Source organism: Talaromyces atroroseus, assembly GCF_001907595.1.
Source record: "Talaromyces atroroseus strain IBT 11181 chromosome Unknown scaffold_10, whole genome shotgun sequence".
Classification (NCBI taxonomy): Eukaryota; Fungi; Ascomycota; class Eurotiomycetes; order Eurotiales; family Trichocomaceae; genus Talaromyces; species Talaromyces atroroseus.
In genome coordinates, this window is record NW_017971442.1 from 420,452 (window position 1) to 440,698 (window position 20,247).

General features: G+C 42.6%; 5 protein-coding genes across 5 annotated transcripts, besides 2 other annotated features; 3 read left to right on the forward strand and 2 right to left on the reverse strand.

Moving 5' to 3' along the window:
- Window positions 1-2,170: part of a repeat region (Identified by RepeatMasker using a combination of RepBase library and repeat library created with RepeatScout) that runs on past the window's edge.
- Window positions 2,171-2,181: 11 nt separating this feature from the next.
- Window positions 2,182-3,995: a repeat region (Identified by RepeatMasker using a combination of RepBase library and repeat library created with RepeatScout).
- A 1,315-nt stretch (window positions 3,996-5,310) lies between these two features.
- On the reverse strand, window positions 5,311-6,429 carry UA08_06945 (hypothetical protein; the record flags this gene model as incomplete). The annotated part of the gene is made up of 1 exon (XM_020262267.1): window positions 5,311-6,429. One exon carries the CDS (start codon window positions 6,427-6,429, stop codon window positions 5,311-5,313), a length of 1,119 nt encoding a protein of 372 aa, XP_020117790.1.
- Window positions 6,430-10,992: 4,563 nt separating this feature from the next.
- UA08_06946 (hypothetical protein) lies at window positions 10,993-11,576 on the forward strand (the record flags this gene model as incomplete). Its single annotated transcript, XM_020262268.1, has 2 exons — window positions 10,993-11,245; window positions 11,344-11,576. 2 exons carry the CDS (start codon window positions 10,993-10,995, stop codon window positions 11,574-11,576), a joined length of 486 nt encoding a protein of 161 aa, XP_020117789.1.
- A 221-nt stretch (window positions 11,577-11,797) lies between these two features.
- UA08_06947 (hypothetical protein) lies at window positions 11,798-13,713 on the reverse strand (the record flags this gene model as incomplete). Its single annotated transcript, XM_020262269.1, has 5 exons — window positions 11,798-11,957; window positions 12,041-12,666; window positions 12,890-13,166; window positions 13,219-13,405; window positions 13,470-13,713. 5 exons carry the CDS (start codon window positions 13,711-13,713, stop codon window positions 11,798-11,800), a joined length of 1,494 nt encoding a protein of 497 aa, XP_020117796.1.
- A 1,024-nt stretch (window positions 13,714-14,737) lies between these two features.
- UA08_06948 (hypothetical protein) lies at window positions 14,738-16,558 on the forward strand (the record flags this gene model as incomplete). The annotated part of the gene is made up of 5 exons (XM_020262270.1): window positions 14,738-15,562; window positions 15,670-15,889; window positions 15,949-15,981; window positions 16,118-16,138; window positions 16,185-16,558. 5 exons carry the CDS (start codon window positions 14,738-14,740, stop codon window positions 16,556-16,558), a joined length of 1,473 nt encoding a protein of 490 aa, XP_020117795.1.
- A 2,168-nt stretch (window positions 16,559-18,726) lies between these two features.
- UA08_06949 (hypothetical protein) lies at window positions 18,727-19,948 on the forward strand (the record flags this gene model as incomplete). The annotated part of the gene is made up of 3 exons (XM_020262272.1): window positions 18,727-18,961; window positions 19,020-19,391; window positions 19,458-19,948. The coding sequence occupies 3 exons, from the start codon at window positions 18,727-18,729 to the stop codon at window positions 19,946-19,948; spliced, it is 1,098 nt and encodes a 365-aa protein (XP_020117718.1).
- Window positions 19,949-20,247: the final 299 nt, after the last annotated feature.

Below are 20,247 nucleotides of genomic sequence, written 5' to 3' on the forward strand. Positions count from 1 at the left end.
TTAATTAATTATTAATTTTATAAAAGAATGCAGATTCTAGAAATATTAATAAAAGCATGATAAAAAATTATAATAGATTTTATATAAGGCTTACTAGAGTTAAAGAATCTTATTTTAGGAATTATATATATTAAAGCTATTATTATTATAGATAAACTTATAAAATATATTATTTTAAAGCTAATACTAAAAAATTTAACAACATAATAATATATAATACTAATATTATAAGAAGTATTTATAATATTTAGATTACTAAGTAAAATCATATCTAATAAAGATAAGTTATTTATATCTAAATTTTAGTAGATAATTATAAAAAATTATAAAATAAAATATAATCTATTAACTATATATTATTAATAGACTAATAGCTAGACTAAAAGAATAATTTAAGTAGTTAAATAATATTTAAAATATTACTTAGATTAGAATTAAGATAATTAAATAGAATTATTATTAATTATTTAGTTTATAATAAATAATATTATAAATATATCAATAAGACAAATACTATATTTCATTAATTTAAAAAGAATTCCAAGGATGAGTTAGGAAAATATTAAATAAGAAAGAATATTTAATAAAATAAATATCTAAGTAATATATATATAATTAATATATAGTAATTTATTAAAAGACATTAAATAGATAGAAATAAGAATAAAAAAATATTATAATAAGAAGCGCAAGGATATGCTAGTATTTAAAAAGAAAAAGAGAGCTTATTTTCTATAATAAATATCAGAATTAAAAAATTTTAATATTAAAAGTACAAGACTAAGTAATAAATTTAATATAATTAAATTTAGACTATTTATTATTAAAGAAAAACTTATAAATAATAATTATAAATTTTAATTACTAGTAAGAATGCAAATATATCTAATATTTTATATCTCATTATTAGAACTAATTATTAATCTAATAAATAAAGATAAAATAGTAGACAATAAAGAATATAAAATTAAAAGAATACTATAATATAAGTTAGAAAAAGGATATATTTACTATTTTATAAAATAGAAAAGATATAGACTTGAAGAAGATATATAGAAATTTATTAAATACTTAAATTATTCTAAAAAGATTTAAAAATAGAGATAGAAATATAATTAAAAAAGATAGAAGGATTAAAGTTAATATTAAAGATAAGATTATTATTTTACAAAGTAAAAATAGTAATTAAAAGCTTTTTAATTTTTTATTATTTTTTTACTTATTTTACTTTTATCTTTTCTTTTATTTTTTTTAATTTTTTTAACTCTTTAATATCTTTTATATCTAACTAGATGAATTGACCAGCATATTTTTGTAATAACTTCTATTATTTATTGAGATGGGCATGTTTCACTAAGAGAGCTTTAATTTTAGTATTTATTCTATCCCCATCCTCTTCCAAGCGCTTCTAAGTGCGAAGAAGTTTTTTCTATATAAAATTAAACAAAGCTATTAAAATATATTTATAACGACTATTTTATATACACTTGCTACAACATAATAATATTTCTAATTTTATATAAATTTTATTTAGTAAAAAGTAGTAAAAATAAAATAAAGATAATTTTATACTAGATTACTTAATATATAGTATAAAATTATTCTTATTGATATTTTATTTTAAAGATATAGTTAATATAAGACCATAAGATTGCATATTTAGAATATTTAGAAAGTTAGGATTAGTTACCTATACTTTAGGGGATATAAGCTATTTATTGAGCTATTAAGACGCTAGTCTTTAGAGGAGAGGATTATTAGAGAATTAGAATATTATAGCTAATAGATTAGGTTAATTATTATAGGACTAATATATATTGAAATAAAGAATTATCTATAAAATCTTAGGATTAAGGCAACAGAGCTAGCAGAATCATTGTTATATTAATTATATTAATTAAGATAGAGCGGATAGAGCTATTATTATATTGATTATAATAGAGGAAAAGCTATATAAGGATGCTTATTTATTATATATTTAATTTTCTTCTATTATTTTAAATTAATTATAATAACTTAAGTATATAATCTTTTATTAATTAAGATATTTATAGCCTTATTCTTATTTCTTTTATCTACCGAGACCTTTCAACCTTAGAAGTCTATTAACTTCGCCCATTAATAGCTATCCTAGCTATACTCGACGGTAACCGAACCGAAGTTTCCGACAAGTTTCCGACACAACTCTCTATATTTAACGCGCCAATATGCCACTAATTCCTAATAAAAATCAATTAAATTCTTAGGAACAAGAAGGATGAATCTTATTAGCTATATCTAATTTTAAAAATAGAAAATTATCATCAATTTATTATGTAGCACGCACTTATAATATATCATATATAACTCTCTCGCGCTGCCTTAATAATATCCTAATGAAAGCTGAGATATATGTAAATAAGCATAAATTGACTTAATTTAAAGAAAAATTATTTATTAAATGGATATTAGATCTAGATAAGCAAGGATTATCTCCCTGATCTTTTATGGTATAAGATATGGCTAATATTCTTCTTTCTTAATATAAAAATTAAACAGTTGGTGAGAACTAGATTTATAATCTAGTTAAATGTTGCTTAGAGCTAAAAATATAATTTTTATGAAGATATAATTATAAGCATGCTAAATATAAAGATTTAAAAATAATTAAGAAATATTTTAATTATGTATAAAAGGTTATAGCTAAATATGAAATCTTATTAAAGAATATCTATAATTTTAATAAAATTAGCTTTATAATAAGCCTTTATATAAGTGTAAAGATTATTATTAAAAGCAATTAATATAACTATCTATATCTACTATAGCCTGGTAATTAAGAATAGATAATTATAATTAAAATAGTCAACTCTACTAACTAGGCCTTATTTTTATATATGATCTTTAAAGCTACTAAATACTCCTAAAAAGACTAGTTTAAGACCCTTTTAGATAATTAGAAGATTAATATTAGTAATAATAGATAGATAATAGATTAGATTAGCATAAATTAGCTTATTAATCACTTTATTCCTTATATAAATAGCTAGATAATTAGATAATATCAAATATTAATTCTTAATAGCTATAAAAACTATTTAACTACTGAATTTAATTATATATATATTAAGAATAAAATTATTCTAATTTATATACTTTTATATTTCTTATATCTCTTATAACCTCTTAATATTAGCTATTTTATAGTTTTAAAGCAACAATATAGAAAGCTTATTAAGCAGCAGATAAGACTTAGCTTTAATTATATTAATAAAATTAACTTTCTTACTACTTTTCTAAAGGCCTATATAATAGTATATAAAGCTAAAACTATTTAGAATAGCTTTAAAGTAACTAAATTAATTTTATTAAATCTAGATTAAGTTTATAGTCAATTTATTATCTAATTAAAAACTCTAATACTATTTTTTAATCTATCTAGTAATTCTTAATCATCATGCTTATAGATACCTCAAAATCCATATCAATTTAAACGCCAATTAAATATAATTAAGTAATGAATTAGCTAGTATACAAAAAATCTCTCTAAAGTTATTAATAAAGTAATTAATTGTATATCAAAAGCATATAAGACTAATATTAATGAGTTTCTTATTATATGAAAGGAAGTTCATGATTTACAAGCTATACATAAGAAAGAGAAGTGAAAGTGTATATAATCTAAAAAGTAGATATCTTATAAGTAAAGAATTACTAGAGAAGATATTTAGATATTTATAAATAGATTAATTAAGGTATCTTAAGCTTCTACTACTGCTCCAACCAAGCCTAAGTTTCTAGCCTCTCAACCACGTGTACGTCATCAATTTCAATGTAGTAAATATAGAATTTTTAAGCATAGAAGGCCTTAATGCCCTAATCATATTACTAATTAATTTTTTATATATAATTATTATTTTAGGTTAAAAATTAAGATTTAAAATCTATACAAGACGCTTTCTTGGAGCTGAGTGATCCGCTCGGTGGTGTGATCCGCTCGGGTGTGGATTACGTTAGTGCTTCTGCTAGACAGTGCTAGCTAGGCAGTTTGCACCTTTTGCACAGTTTGCATTTCTGACCTCTTGCAAGGGTTTGTATCCTGGTATCCAGAATGCGTTTGCATCTTGCAGAGCTGCACCTCTTTAGGAAGTTTGCATCTGTTTTAACTGAGACAGTCCGAGCATAGCGCCGCCCCTAGACACGCACCCCTGTAGTTTGCACTCTTTGAACAGTTTGCATGTGTGGAATTACGCATACTAAATTAGGCTTTGCATCCGAAGTCTTGTTTTTAGGGCTATTTCCACTTGTCCCGCCCACTACCGGATCCGGCAATCATGACTGCAGAGGGAAATGGTCGAGAAAATATAGATATCCCTGTGGCTAATAACAACTTCGCTAGCAAAGCACATAGTCGCTAGATTTATCTGCCGTAGTCTTCATGACGTGGAATAGAGAGCCTGAGAGGTAGTTACAGCCTTGATTCAAGCTTATGTATACTTCGTATGGTCTGGTTGGAACTTGGGGCTGAGCAGCTGAGCGAGCGAGCGAGCCCTAATTCCGGGTCCGCCTCGAGAGATAAACCTTTTTCAGCCCATGCGCTACGAACGTGCAACTAAACTAAGAATGCTCCATCGCCATGAGACTCTATAGTCTCCTCAGCTCTGCCACCCGGTGCCGGTCGCCCTCTACAAAGCTTCTCGCCCACGGAGCCCTGTACACCCACGCCTGTCACCACCGGCGCTGGCACCATTCCCACGATCGATGTTACCCCCTTCCTCGCCGCAGTCGCAGGCCCAGCAAGCCGCCTTTGCAGCTGCGCGTCGCCTTTTTGCGCTTCCCTTCGACCAAAAAAGCGCTCTCGACGCCAAAAAGAACGTTGGCATGCGCGGCTACAATGTCCTGGCCTCCCAGTACTACAATGCTGGACTCCTCCCCGATCTCAAGGAGGGATACTACTTCGGCATCGACATGGCCTCAGTGGCCCAGCCGTGGTGGCCCGGCGTTTCTTCATGAGGCCCAAGGTGTGGACGGGGTGCTTTCACAAAAGCAGCGTACATCGCGTCGTCAACGAGGGTGGCACCGATCGCTATAGTATTGTCTTTTTCCTCGATGGCAATCAGGCCGCCCTCTCTCTTCGCTGGATGGAAGTCCGCCGGAGGGTGGCAAGGCCATCACGGTGGAGGATCATATGGTATCACCGAGTCGTATGCGAAGAAGTAGTTCTTTACTACCTAGGTAGATCTGTTTGTAAAATAATGAAAGCCCAAGTCGAATCAAAATCACAAAACATGATTTCTTCATATTCATCTGGTAGCATAGCTCTATGAGACTTCAATCTACAAGGACTACTGCTTTGGCGCCGCCTTCGAACTCCATAAACCGATGCGCTTCCACAATTTCTTCCATGCTAAACGTCTTGATAGGCAAAATCATTGTTCCATCTTCAAATAGCTTTACAATGTCATCGAGTGGTGTCGCCAGCAAGTCATCGCTGCTCCCACCGTATGTCGTCAGGTAGCGGCCCTTGGGAATCGTGGGCAACGGGCTAAAGGAATCAAGAACCCATTTGCCGCCTGCGATGCCCGTCATGCACTGTATGCCGCCGGGTTTGAGGGTTTTCAGCGAGTCTGCCATGGTGACTACGCCGATGAGCTCGAGCACCTTGTCAACGCCTTCGGGATATTGTGCCAACACCTCATTGGCAATGGAGCCGCTATCGATGATGACATGATCAGCGCCATGGTCTCGCAGCATAGTTTCGCGCTCAGGCTTGCGCGAGGTAGACACAACGTGTGCACCGTGGTGTTTGGCCAGGGCGGCCGCAGCCAACCCGATGGTCGTGGTGCCGCCACGGATGAGCAGACGGTCGCCAGACTGGAGCTTCAGAGGGCCAAACAAGCTCCCCCAAGCTGTCTGCATGGTTTCTGGCAGCGCGCCCAGGACGTTCCAAGGTACGGTGGTGGATTGGATCGGCTTGACTTGCGTCGCGTTGACACATGTATACTCCGCGTAGCCGCCATCATACATGCGGCCCATATTGCCCATGGCAGTCACCACCGTCTGGCCCTTGACGAACTCGTTAGAGGGTGCCTCCTCTACGATGCCCGTGGCCTCGATTCCGAGGATGCGCGGGAAAACCACTCCAGGGGAGTGGCCCTGTCGAGTGAACATTTCGGCCCGATTGAGGCCAAACGCTTTCACGCGGATCAGCACTTCGCCGGCTTTGGGCACCGGCCGTGGGTAGTTCTGATGGAGCTTCAAAACCTCCGGTCCGCCTTTCTCGTGAGCGACTATGGCGCGCATGGACTGGTTGGCCGCTCTGGCTGCCATGCTATAGTCGGAGGAAAGCGGCGCAGGAGAGTGACTGCGCACGGTAAAGAGGCCGGCAAGTACAACGAGTATAGAGATAAGTAGAAAATGCGTTCGCAGCCTATTGGAACCCTGAGTCATGTCCCGTCTAGTTTACGCCTGCGAGGATTTTGTAGCGCTCAAGCCAGCCGGGGTTCAGTGGAAAAGAGAGAGAAAGAGAGATTGAGAAAGGTTAGACGAGAACCTGCTGGGCCCTGGGCCCGAGTCAGTATTTTATACCCTAGTTATGTTCATATACATGTACTAGTTATGCCACTAACTTCGGCGCCAAACAGCACACTAAGGCCTCATACCCTTCGTTTCGACAGCATTATTGTCGATTTTATACGGATATGCTGCAACAAAGTCAACGGTCAATTAAAAGTGGTGTAGACTAACTTGATCAGAGCCGAATCGTATTCTTTGGGCACTATTGACGAACCAATCCGCATTATAAGCATGGATTGTCACTTATACTGAATGCTATCAGACCATGCTAGGACCCCGAGTCATTGTCCAATCTTGGTAGTTTAGGCACTCCCCACTTGAAACGGGAATATATCTCCTCTTTTCTCATCATCTTCGTCAAGAACCAAATCGGTAACTGCCAACTATACGCTTTGTCGCCACTGTGTCCATAATCAAGTCGACCTCGAGCAAACCAGAACGGTCTCGATGGGTCGTCCCAATTCCTCGCACGAAAATTCCCTCCTTCCTATTTCCGTCGCTCTCCAAAGCTTTGCCGGACACCCTGCTCTACATCGACACATCGGCACCCGACGACTTTCAGATAATCCTACATTTGCTCCGGTAGTGGTCGAAGCGCTTGGCCAGCGGCCTTCAACAGAATAGCTTACAGGAAGGCGATCGGGTGATGCTTGTAACCCGGAACAGTGTCTTTCTGCCCATCGTAGCATCAACATTCCTGCGAACCCGAATTCCGTAACACGAGAACTCAGTCATCAGATGAACACCATGCAACTGTGCTTCGTGTTGTGCGAAGAGGATGCAACATGAGTAGTGCTTGAGAGAGGGAGTGTTTGTATTACAGCGTGGTTTTCGTGAGTCGCAGACGCAGACCGCACCCCAGGGGTTGAAGCACTGGTTCTCAGTGCTAGCAAACCTGCAGGAAGCAGCTGGCTTTAACTGTGAAGATCATGCACAGAACTCGCCAAGTTCCGAAGACACAGCCATGCTGCTCTACTCCTCCGCACCAGCGGTCTCCCCAAGAGAGCCGAAGTGACTCATTACAATTTCTTCGCCAATGCTATGCAAATGAGCAACATGTTTGATCTCGATAGCAAGCGAGCTGGGCAAACCGGAAGGGCCGGGCAACATCCCGCTGGCTTTGCTGTCTTCCCATATATCACGGGCTGGCTGCGTTGGTATATCTCATTGTCGCTCCGCATCCCCAGATCCCAACATACTGTCTGCCATTGAAAAGTTATGGCTGACTGGCCTGAACACAGTTCCGCCCATCGTGGTCGGAATCTCGAAGGATATCTAAGCTAGACTGGCAAGTACGACCTGAGTAGCATCCGAGAAGTTATATGCGCCGCCGCAGCGCTAGCAAAAGAGCAGGCCGAGGCATTTGAACAGCTTTGGTCTACTAATACCGTGAACCTGAAACAAGCCTTTGAGCCTACTGAGTATGACCGAACCTATACTACTATGCACAAAACTTTTCCCAAGCTCTGCTGTACCTAATGTTTATTCCAGAATGTCCGGCCTTCCTGTGGTGTGGAATTCAAATAAGGGGTCCGAGTCGGCAGCCGCAGGAGAGCTGGTGCCTAATTATGAGACCATGATCATGAGCGATAATGGCACTACAAGAATGCCTGATGGCGAGACGGGAGAGCTGTGATTCAGGGACCAAGTACCATGACGGGATACTGGCACAAACCAGAGGCGATAAACGACGTTATCACCAAAGATGGGTGGCTAAAGACCGATGATAATGCCATCCGCGACAGTAATGAGCAATACCATACTGTCGACCGGAAAAAGGTTTACTCACCTCCCATTATCTGCGCTAATATAGTGCTGACTCAAACGTGATAAGAAATTTATTAAAGTCAAGGGAGGCTCAGGTTGCTCCAGCAGAGCTAGAAGGCATACTTTTGGAACACACGCAGATCATCGATGGAGGCGTTTGTAATTTATGTACTTCAAAACCGTGAAAGCTGAAAGCGAACATTACAACTTTCGGTATATCTATTGACTTCTAGGTCTTTCATTTGGGGGAATGCAGTCATGTTTAAATTTGACGCATAAGTACTAGCTCTTTCCTGGTAGTGTATATAATGAACGAATCATCTACAAACTTAGGGTTCTCCCCTTCTACTCATTCACACTTCTTTTAACTTGCATTGCTTTCCTTTTACAGACAACCCTTTTCTCACACATAGAAGACTAATCACCAGCTTCTATTCAGAAGCACATTATAGGACCCTTTATTCCTTAAACTTCTCTCACTTCGACAAGTGTACCAGGAAATCGCGCTGGTGTACAATCCCAAGCGCTCTCCAAGATCCATTCGTCCTTGGCCAGCTCGAGCTGCGTGCGTGTAAGCTATGTGCTGACTCGATCGTGTATAGAGGGGGTGTGATGGGAATAAATACCTTGTACCGCTGTAGGAAGCTTGGAAGAAGCTTGTAAATCTCCACCAGAGCAAACATGTGCGGTTACCAGCACCAAGCTAGACAAATCTAAAGTCAGTGATGTTTTCAAGGTCACTTGGTTTAATTTGTCTAAAAAAGAAGCATATGCCGTAAGTAGGGCCTTCTCCATGGCCAAATGCTTAGGCTCGTCCATCAGCCAGCGCTCCGCACGCCACTTATCGACATCCTCTCCGAAAATGCTTTCATTTCGGTGAGCAGCCCACATTTGCACTCCAACTATGCTATTCGCAACACAAAACGAAAATACCAACCGTCGTTTGAGCCAGCCAATTGCAAGTATTTGCAGCATGACCAACCTGGTCGGGTTTGAGCCATTCGTCGATAGCACAATCCGGCTTCTCTTTGAACAGATTGAAGTCAAGTTTGCCGCTATGAATGCCACCTGCGATCTTAGCACATGGTTGCAAGTATTTGCCTTTGATGTCACGGGCGAGATTACGGTCTCGAAACGCCTTGGTTCTTAGATGAGGATAGAAATGTGACTGGGTGATGAATGTTCTCTGGGACCACTTCCAATATGCTGCGGTGGTGAATTCCTTTATTATTATTTTTTCCATATAGTGATGTCTAATGATTTCCATGACCTAGGTCGGCCAAGCTGCCGAGGGCTGGTAAAAGCAGTGCGATTGCCACTGAGTTACCAAGGACAAATGAAGTTCCATGATAGCCGCTCAAATTTTGTGATTAGCCTTCAAAAGATATTAGTGTATAGAGCTGGATGAAGGACAGAGTAAATGAGAGTACCCAGAGTCAAGGGCTGGGGTGCGGCGAGCGAACGGATTATCCCCTAATAACTAACACCAGTACACATATTTTTCTCTTGGTCCGATATCAAATCTCGGCAGATTGTTTGAAGGACGAAGAATTATATGAGGGGCATGAAAGAACTCGGAAAAGATCAGACCCTCTCTGTTCACCATTCTGGGGGGTAAATCGCAAGTGTAGCAGCATCGCGCCGGACTTGAGTAAGTTGGCAACTCGTGCCAACAGAAACCGTCATTCATCTCCTCGCTTTGCTTGCACTCTTGTTAGTACATTTCACGGACACGGCCAAAGGTCGTGCCAAGGAATTTAAAAAAGTAGAGCGAGTTGCGTTACAAGTCTAATCCGGTAGTCATTTCGGAATTCAGTCACCCATATATCCCACAGATTTACTTGTGCACTGTGTGCTGAATAGGGTATTTCCACCGTTGGGTCTCACTCTTTTGTAACGAGATTGCTGCATATGGTTTTCTCATTCTAGTTTGCTCTTACATTTTCTTTAAGTTGACTCTCCCAAGTTTGGCATGTTTAGACCCACCCGTAGTTACGAGGAAGGAGAGAAATTTGGGCTACGATCTTTGGAGACGCGACACAATATATGCAGCAAGATTTCTGTCATAAAGCTTCCCTGCAGATTAGAAAGACACCGTTACTCAAAGACACCGGGAGTTAAGTGTCTCCAGTCAACGTAATCTGTCCTCCAATATTCTGTTCTTAGATGCAAACTGTCATGCAAAGAATTTCTAGGCTCCAACCCGTACTGACTAGACAATTTAATGTTAGTCAATATTTTTAGCCCGCAAACAGAGATAATTCATTTGAAATAACTGAATCTGAATTGAATACTTCTTTAGGACTATCTGCCTGGTTTGCCATTCAACCCAGAGTTCAAACAGCCCCGCTACGGCACGGCTGAAGCCACGCGGCCCCACCCGACGGGTGTGTGTGTGGGGGGGGGGTGTCATCCTAAGGGCAGCAGGGTGTCAGCAATCCATGGATAGTTACTTTACTGTGATTTATGTAGATTTCCCTCCATAACAAAGCTTGACATGGTCTACCATCATACCCCCTCTGCGCCACACGCGCATACCGTGGTCTTCCTGCATGGCCGCGGCGACCGTGCACAAAACTTCGCCTCCATGCTGAATTACTCGTGCGATTCGCGGGGCAGAACGCTGATCAACGCCTCTTCTTCCTTCCGCTGGGTATTCCCCAAGCCCCAATGCGCAGATGCGCCAGTTCTCCCGACATTTTACCACAGTGGTTCGACGTCTGGAACGTACAAAACTTTGCCGAACAAGAGGAGCTCCAGGCTGTGGGGCTCAAGGAAGTCGTGCCCGTCATCGACGATATCACGAGCGAGGCTGTCCAATTAGACGGACGGTGGGATCGAATCATCCTGGCGGGTACCAGTATGGGTGCAGCCACAGGTGTACACACGCTGCTTAACCTAAACATCTCACCTGCGCAGGGCGGTAAGCTTGCTGCATTCATGGGATTCTCCTGTCGGTGTCCATTTCCGGGAGGACGCTTCCCAAGACACGTAGTGTACTCGGTCTTGAAGGCGTTTTAGATGACGATGGTGTCATTCGTAATACTCCCATATTGCTTGAGCATTGCGTCGATGATCCGTTGGTTTTGGTCCAGAAAGGCAGAGAGCTGAAGAATGTGCTAGATGGATACGGTGCGGATGTTATCATGAAAGAATATTCGAGGGGATGGCACTGGTTCCACTCGCCAACGAGAATGGACGACGCTATTCATTTCCTCAACATGTATGTCTTGGGAGAAATCGATGACTGGTAAGAAGCATTCTCTACAGAGTTGCAGGGCCAGGCCATAGGGCTCTGATGGTCAGCGTCTCACCGTTTCCATATCCTTTGGTAAATACCGTAGAATCTCTATCTAATGAATTAAACCTGGAACATTCGGGTTATCGCATTAATAAATTTATGTGCATATGAATATTGATTGGTAATGAATGACATAGGCAGCGTTGTGGATCTACATAACGCTTCAAAACACACTCAAATTACCGAGACCCTGACTCCTTTGCTGTCTAATTTCACACGTGGCGTGAAGAAGTCGTACTTATAACGCACGTCACTTTCATCTGTTTGGTACAGCTCGTAATCGAATCGTCGGAACATCATTCCCATGGCAAAGAAAAGCTCCGCCCAAGCGAGACTATCCATTCGTTGCATCAGTCAGTGCTATTCTGAAATCACAGAATTGTACAAGGAGGTGCTATTTTGAACGAAACGACTTACTTCATTCCCAAACATAACCTAGTTCCCCTCCCAAAAGCCACTAAATAATGATCCAGGGGCCGGCCATCGGGGGCCTTGGGCTCACCAAGCCACCGTTCTGGTTCGAAGCGATAGGAGTCCGGGTATATGGTCTCGTCATGATGCACATCTACAATGGTCATGCTAACCTTGGTCCCTTTGGGAATTATATATTGATTCCTATACCGCAAGTCACGGTTGGGATGTTGACGTGGGTTACGCGCAGACACTCCGTAGGAGAGGCGGAGAGACTCCTGTATGCATGCTTTCAAATAAGGGAGCTTCTCCAGCTCAAGTAACGAGGGAATTGTGCTATCGCCGTCGGGAAAGGCGTCTTGTAACTCTTTCTTAAGTCGCTTGTAGATGCTTGGTGTGCTGACAATGTGGAAGACGCCGACACAGAGAGCAAAGGCAGTCGTTTCCACGCCGGCTGCGACAAGGATATTGGCCTCATCAGCAAGGCGTTGTTGTGCTTTGTCACTTGCAGTGAGATTTACTGAAGAGAGTATCTCACGAAACACATTTGTCTTGGCCTTGGACTCTATTTCCTCTTCCGTGTTTACCTTGCGCTGATTCTCGATTGCGCGGCCTATGATAGACCATTGATCCTGTAAAGTAGTAACATTAGATTCCCTTTGATTCCCGGAATAAATCGGATTCAACACCCTTCGAAGGAATAAAGAAACCCAGGACATACGCGTTTCAGGCGAAGTAAGCACATCATGCCTGGCTGGGCTTTTTCTATCATTTTATCAGGTAATAAGTTCATCACCTTTCATTATGTCAGTCCCACGATTGCACAGAAAGTCAGTTTAGGACAGGAAGTTGTACCGCAATTAACCATGGGAAGAACGACGCAACGTGCGCTGAGCTCCCAATCGCCATGAATGCCTCATGGAAGGACTCAAATGTGGGCGATTCGAGCTGATTATAGCTAAAACCAAAGGCGTATTGCATGATGATATCACCGGTGAAGGCGGGCAACATCTCCGTCATCGAGAGGGGTTGTTTGGTTATTCTGAACTCGGCAATTCTTTTGCATAGCAGCTCAGTGCGTTGCTGAATGAGATGCTCCAGAGTGAGGATGGAGCGGCGAGAGAACCTTTTTCTGTCAATATGATGCAGATTCAGTCAAATAGAAAAAGACAAAGAATTCTAACATTGGATTCAGAGCCGCGCGTCGCCTTCGATGCACGACAGCATCGACAGTCGTGAACACAGACGACGGACTCCCAAATTTGACATCCCACCCAGGCTTCTCAACCTGCATGTTTTTGGCGTACAGTTCATCATAGAATTCGGGATCGCGGATGTGGATTTCATCGGGCGCAATTCGGATAATGGGACCTTTTCACCAGAATGGTTACATGTTGTTTACGACACATAAACCGGGGCAGAAGAAAAAATCTACCATATATGCCATGCAATTTATCGATGTGGAAAGAATACTGTCCACTCAGTATGATTTCATAGTAGGCCTCATACCATCTTGTCAGGGCGGCCAGTTTCGGACCTGGAATATGTGCTATTGGGCTCAAATATAGACGATACACCGATAAGACGACAAGGTACAGCGGGCACGCCAAAATGGCTGCAGACAATAGCACAAGGATCGAGGTCCTTTCAACAAGATCGATCATTTCTAGTTTCACCATGACGGTGAATTTTCAATGCAATAGTCAAAAGACCCTACAACTTCGAGGGGAAAAAAAAACAGGCGAACGAAGACGATTCGAATCGTCTCGCAAATGGATTACCATTACAATACCTCAGCGATAGTTGCCTTGGCCCCCTGGGCTTGCGCTTGACCCTCCTCCATCCATACTATATTCCTAGCTTTAATAAGGTATATATTATGGTTGTGACCTACCCGTGCCGGCTTCAGCCTACAACCCACAGTGAGGTGATATGCGAAACTCTATGTACTGACGTACTCCGTAGTTAACTACGTAGTATGAAGTGGACTGAAGAATTTCCGTGGTGCACAGTCTGCAGAACCAATGTGGGGCATACAAGTAGCCAATTAAATCTACAAACTTCGCTGCGGGTAGACGGATACAGGCCGTGTCCTTATCCGGCGTTGGACTAATCACAGGTTGGGATTTGCACTATAGTGGAGGTTTTTCTCGGCAGGTGTCTGTGCCCCCCTGTCTAGCGCTACAAAATTGACGAAATGTGGGCCAAAAACTTAAAAGGATCGAAGGAATTGCTGACTGCTAATTGGGCATGTTTGCTCCAACATCCGCTGGTTCCGTGAGGCCGGCGAAGTATGTACGTAATCGCATTGCACGGATCCATATAGTACTTCGTGCAGTCTAATAAGGAATTCACTATTTCTCATTTGGCAACAACAAGCTTTCGTCTGAATCTCAACGGATCGAGCTGAGCTTGTTTAAATGATTATGTACGGTGCTGTATTCAACTTGGGATAGCCTCAAATAAGCGATGTATACGTGCGGAGCATACTAGTAATGACTATTTTGTTAGCTGAAAACCTAGTTAACTAAGGTGGGGCCCGACTCGTGACTAAACATCTGTGTCTTTCGTTAAAGTTAATAACTAAGACTGCTGTCCTGGCGCGGAGTATATCTTCCACGGTTATTTAGAAATTTACTATTCATAGTGGTGAGCATTAAATTGGTCTACAACAAGTATACAACGTCCAGTAAGATGCAACAAATGGCCGATCATCCCGACCACGAGGAGGAGTTGGCTCCTGCAGCAGTAAACGATGAAAGCTCCGGCTCGCTCTTTACACAGTCACAGGCGATTGAAGTCGATACCAACACCAATACCAGTGACGACAAGGACTCTGCGTTTGGCTCGGAGTCCGAGTCAACGACGAGCACGTCAATTCTCTCGTCTATTCGAGACTATGAGTACTCCAATGGACGACGATATCACGCATATAAAAAAGGCGCATACCTACTTCCCAATGACGAAATGGAGCAAGAACGCCTCGATATGCTCCACCACGTATTTTTGCTTGCCCTTGATGGTCGGCTATTCATCTCTCCACTTCATGATCCCCAGAGGATCTTCGACGTTGGAACGGGAACTGGTCTCTGGGCTATCGACGTTGCCGATGAGTACCCTTCCGCCCAGGTCATCGGTACCGATTTGAGTCCCATACAACCTGGATGGGTGCCGCCCAATGTTCAATTCTATATTGAAGATGCAGAGACGGAGTGGATATATGATCCTGATGATTCGTTTGACCTGATCCATACCCGAGTGATAGGTGGCAGTATCGGCGATTGGGATAAGTTTGTCCGGCAAGCCTATACGCATTTAAAACCTGGTGGTTGGCTTGAGTTACACGAACCACAATCATGGATAACGGCAGACGACGATAGCATGGCTCGTTGTGAATACACCATTCAGTTTCAAAGCAAATGTGTGGAGGCAGCGCAGAAATTTGGCAAAGACATCAATCTAGCGCCCACGCATAAACAAAGATTAATCGATGCGGGCTTCGTCGACGTACAAGAAAACATAATCAAGGTAGATTTCGGGGCCTTTCTTCCTTTTACATCGCTCTACCCCTTGCCCAACAATCTCCTTGATACTCAACAATTGTGAAAACTGGCATGTTAATGACTATTGCTTAGATACCCATTGGATCCTGGCCGAAGGATCCTCGTCTCAAAGAAATGGGTCGATTTTGGCTAGAACATATGGTTGCTGGCATTGAGGTCTATTCACTGGGCTTTATTGGCAAGGTCTTAGGTTGGGGTGAGGCTGAATGCCGCGTGCTCGCAGCCAAAGTCGGGACGGAGTTGAGGGACCGCAAAAATCATTTATACGTCAATTGTCACATCATTCGTGGCTGTAAGCCGTGATAATTTCACTTTGAACTCGGCTCTCTAAGGCTAAATCATGGCCGTAAGGTCTGGCACATCCCTCCCACGGCCCTAGTGATGGTAAGTGTGGTGGCAATACGTCCGTTCACTTCACAGCGCCAATTCTTGGGTATCCACGTCAACTGCAAAGCTATCCGGCATATGATACTCACTGAGAAAATAAGGTGTCAGCTTCTGTATCTACTATTGAATTCAGATTTCGCTGGTTCCCATGGAAGTAAGAAATAGGTGCTATATTTTCAATGGCGCATGCATCATTGCAGTGCTCAATCAAGATAGTGTCGTACGGAGGAATCTTAATTCGAAGGTTACGGCCATCTCCGGTAGCCTCGCCACCGAATTGATCAGTGTGACGGGGGTCTCTGGTTACGACACTGAAACTATAGTTGATTCCACCTGTCGCCAAGGCGTCAATGGCAAGAACCTGCTGAAGAATACTTTTGATCTTTACCGAGGTAGTGTCGCAGTTGAGGCGCTCCCTGCACTCCATTCATTCAAGTGCTTGCTTCATCATGCAACGGTCGGTCTGTCGCTGATGAGTAAAGGAGGCAACATAGGCGTCATGGTGTCCATATTTGTCGACATTCATGCAAGCAAGACAGAGAGCAGTACTGGCAAGAAAGCATATTTGATCTAAGGACGGTGAATAATATAGGGCAGACCTAGTGTTCTCGAGTGTAACCCGATGTAGTCGATGGTCTGGCTGGCTTGAGCTGCCTGGGTCAGGCTGATGCACAGAGTGCCCCGGCGCCGACAGCCGTCGCACGTTTTATTTCCAGAGCCTATGAATACGCATCTTGCCTTCCTCCGCTTGCAATCCCAACAGCTCCCAAGACCTTTGTGCGTTTCGCGCCTGTCGGGCTGAATCATTGTTTATATTTGCTCGATGATAATTGACGATGAATAGTGAGTGCAGGTAAATACGCGCGGAGAATTTGAAGGGGTGGGGCCGCTGTCTGCCGTACTTCCGCTGCCCGCGGGGAATGCAGAACTCAAAGCAAACATCGACAATCGGACCATCCTTGACAATCCATGGAATACTCCTCCCTTACGGCGGAGCGTTTGCGCATAAAATAAGGCTCTGCTGCCCCTGAAATGGCCGCTGGCGAGCCAAGCAACCTCAATAAATCCTGAAAAGGAAGTCGTTGTCGTTTCACTATGCGTACCAAGTCTGCCGTTACCACCCAAGATGGTATTACTTGGTATTACGAGTAGGAAGGGTTCGGCCCGGATGTGGTCATCGTACTTGATGGGTTGGGCGAGTGTCAACTTTTTGACAAGTCAGTCTCGCTCATAGCAGCATGTGGCTTCAGGGTCACCACCTTTGACATGCCCGGGATGTCGAGATCTGCCAATGCTCCGCCGGAGAAGTCACAGCCCAGAAGCTAGCTCGATACGTCATCACCCTGCTGGATCACTTGAAGATTGAGATTGCGACATTTTGGGGGTTGTAGCTCCGGTGCCTCGACCGTGTTGGCCTTGGTGGTCGATTATCCGCACCGTGTGCGGAACGCGATGCCTCACGAGGCGCCTACCTACCACATAGATAACCTCCTGGCCTTAGCCAAGAGGGATGAAGAGGCCATTAATAACCTGATGGCTTTCAACGCCGAGCATTTCAGTGGGGATCCGGTGATGAGGTCCTGGCACGACTTCGCAAGAATGGTGTTCGCTGGGCATGCGGGTATCCCGTCACCTTGCCGGTTTCTACGCCGGTTGGCAATTTGGAAGACCTGAAGGAACGACCACTGGACTGGACAGTTGGTGTATCGACAATAAGGGGGCTTTTCATGGACAATGTTATCACAGCAACCAAGCTTGGCGTTGATATCAAGACTCTTCCGGGCTCACACTTTCCATCTGTCTCTTATCCAGAGGTATTTGCCAAATATGTGGTTGACACAACCCGTAAATACCTCTAGAAGCTTGCTACTGATTTCACTACCACGGCGATGACCGTTTTCCCTCTCTGATATGTGTCTTTATGAATGGGAATTTCAACAATATGCATACTAGTTCTCATATATATATATATATACATGTGTGTGTGAGTGAGAGAGATATGAAAAGCTCTGCCTAAGCTGAAGATGATGATCAAATCGTGCATTGTAGCGTAGGAGCCTCTTCCGGCTCTTAAGAAGCAAGGGTCTTGGCCCATTCACTACCTAGGTAATTAACGTCATATGCAACTGTCAGATACGTCAGTACCATATGACTCAGAAACTGCGTCTTCCGAAAGGAATATAATATGGAAATCGAAGCAATTCCCGAAACAGGGCCACTCTCAGTAGGTAATGAAAATGCGTAGCGAATCCTGGCAGTTTCGACCCTGGAATGTCGGACCTCCTTATTTGGTGCGTCCCGTATCAGACTATAGGTGGAGTAATGCACCTGTTCTCTTTGCAGTGGCATATTGACCGGCTTTTAGTCCAGTAACCATCGACACGGAATTCCCTGAGCTCGGCTTATAGGTCACGCGTTTCTTTTGTCACATTGTTGGATTAGAAATATGGCCAAACGGCTCCTTGCAGTACCTTCTTGACTTGGCATGCAGGACATTGTTCAATGAGTGTTCAGTAGAGATATGATCGGCGCTTAACTTGATGACCGCATTTTCTTAGATGAATTGCATTTCTATACTTCTAACATCAATTAGCATTGCCGACACTCTGGACATTTACCCGTGTGCAGCTCGGCAGTTCCATAACAAATTGATATATTCAAAAAAAAAAAAAAAAAAAAAAAAAAAAAAAAAATTGGTCTCTATAGGCACAAAGACAACCTGAGCGTGGAAACGTGTTTCCAATGGCCTTTTCCTCAACCCTTCCCATACCCACAGGGTCTACCGTGGACGTCTCAATTATTGATGGGGGTCGAATAACAATGCCTACTGCGTATGTGCTCAGCAACCAGCTTCCAGGTCATGACGTGCTCGAGATGCCTTGCTACAGCTTCTTGATCGAGAACAAGAAAAGTGGAAAGAAGGTCCTATTTGATCTAGGGCTCATGAAGGCTTGGAGGGAGAAGGAGCCTCCTGCCAGTGGGTGTTTACGTCTGTATCTCTGTGTGCCTACATGCTGATCTCTATTTGCGTCAAGTCCATAGTCAGATTGAGTCCGCTCAGGCTAAATTGGAGGTCCAGCATGATGTCTCCGATCAGCTACGTGATGCTGGCATTCCCCTAGAATCAATAAATGCAATTATCTGGTCCCATCATCATCTTGATCATACGGGGGACCCCTCCCTTTTCCCCTCCTCTACGTCCCTTGTGCTGGGTCCCGGTTTTAAGAAGAACAATATTACCTTTCCTGGCTATCCTGAGAATCCCGATTCTTTGATTGACGGCGAAGCATTCAAGGGACGAGAACTTATCGAACTTGACTTCTCCAACAGCCTGAATATCGGTGGATTTCCGGCCATAGACTTTTTCGGGGACGGTAGCTTCTATATTTTGCAGTCAGAGGGCCACAGTAAGTCGCACTTTTCTTTTATAAAAGCGTTTCAGAACAGGAAGCGTATGTTGAGACATGAAACAGCCCATGAACATATGAGTGCTCTAGCTCGCACTTCTCAAGATCATTACATCTTTCTCGCTGGCGATATTGCCCATTATCCGGGTGAGTATCGTCCGTCACAATATCTACCTCTTCCGACAGAGATCAGTCCATCACCACTAGACCACAAGTTGCAACCCACGTCTATCTGTCCTGCATCAGTCTTTGAAAAGATCCACCCCAGCGCGGCGATAGCTGGGCATTGCCGAACCACTCCCTTTTACCAGCTACCAGAGTTTGGGTGTGTGGACCTACAAAAGGCTCGAAATTCGCTTGATAATATGGAGGCCCTAGATGGATCCGCCAAGGTATTTGTTATCATTGCGCATGATGCTAGTTTATTGGATGTTGTGCCTTTCTTCCCGAAGAAAATAAGCGACTGGAATATGCAAGCGTACAAGAGACTCGGCGCTTGGAGATTTCTGAAAGACCTTGTCAAGAAAGTTAACAGAATTCAAAATGACGGTGTATGATCAACATGAGTCAGTAAGTGATCTGATGGGTTTCATTCATTTGCTATGCTACCTACGTAGCCTTCCTAGTTATTTCAAGGTCAACAGACAGGCATGTTACTTCATCTTAGCTACTATGCTTGCATTTCGATTTGCAAGATGTCGTTCTATATGAACTACCAATATATCGACCCTTGAACTACATAACCAAGCCATTTCTGTACAGAAAAAGTCCATGCAACACCGAACAGTGCAGCCGCACATGCAGCCGCACGACACATGAATCGTGGACTGCATAATCATAAGAAGACGGGCGGAGG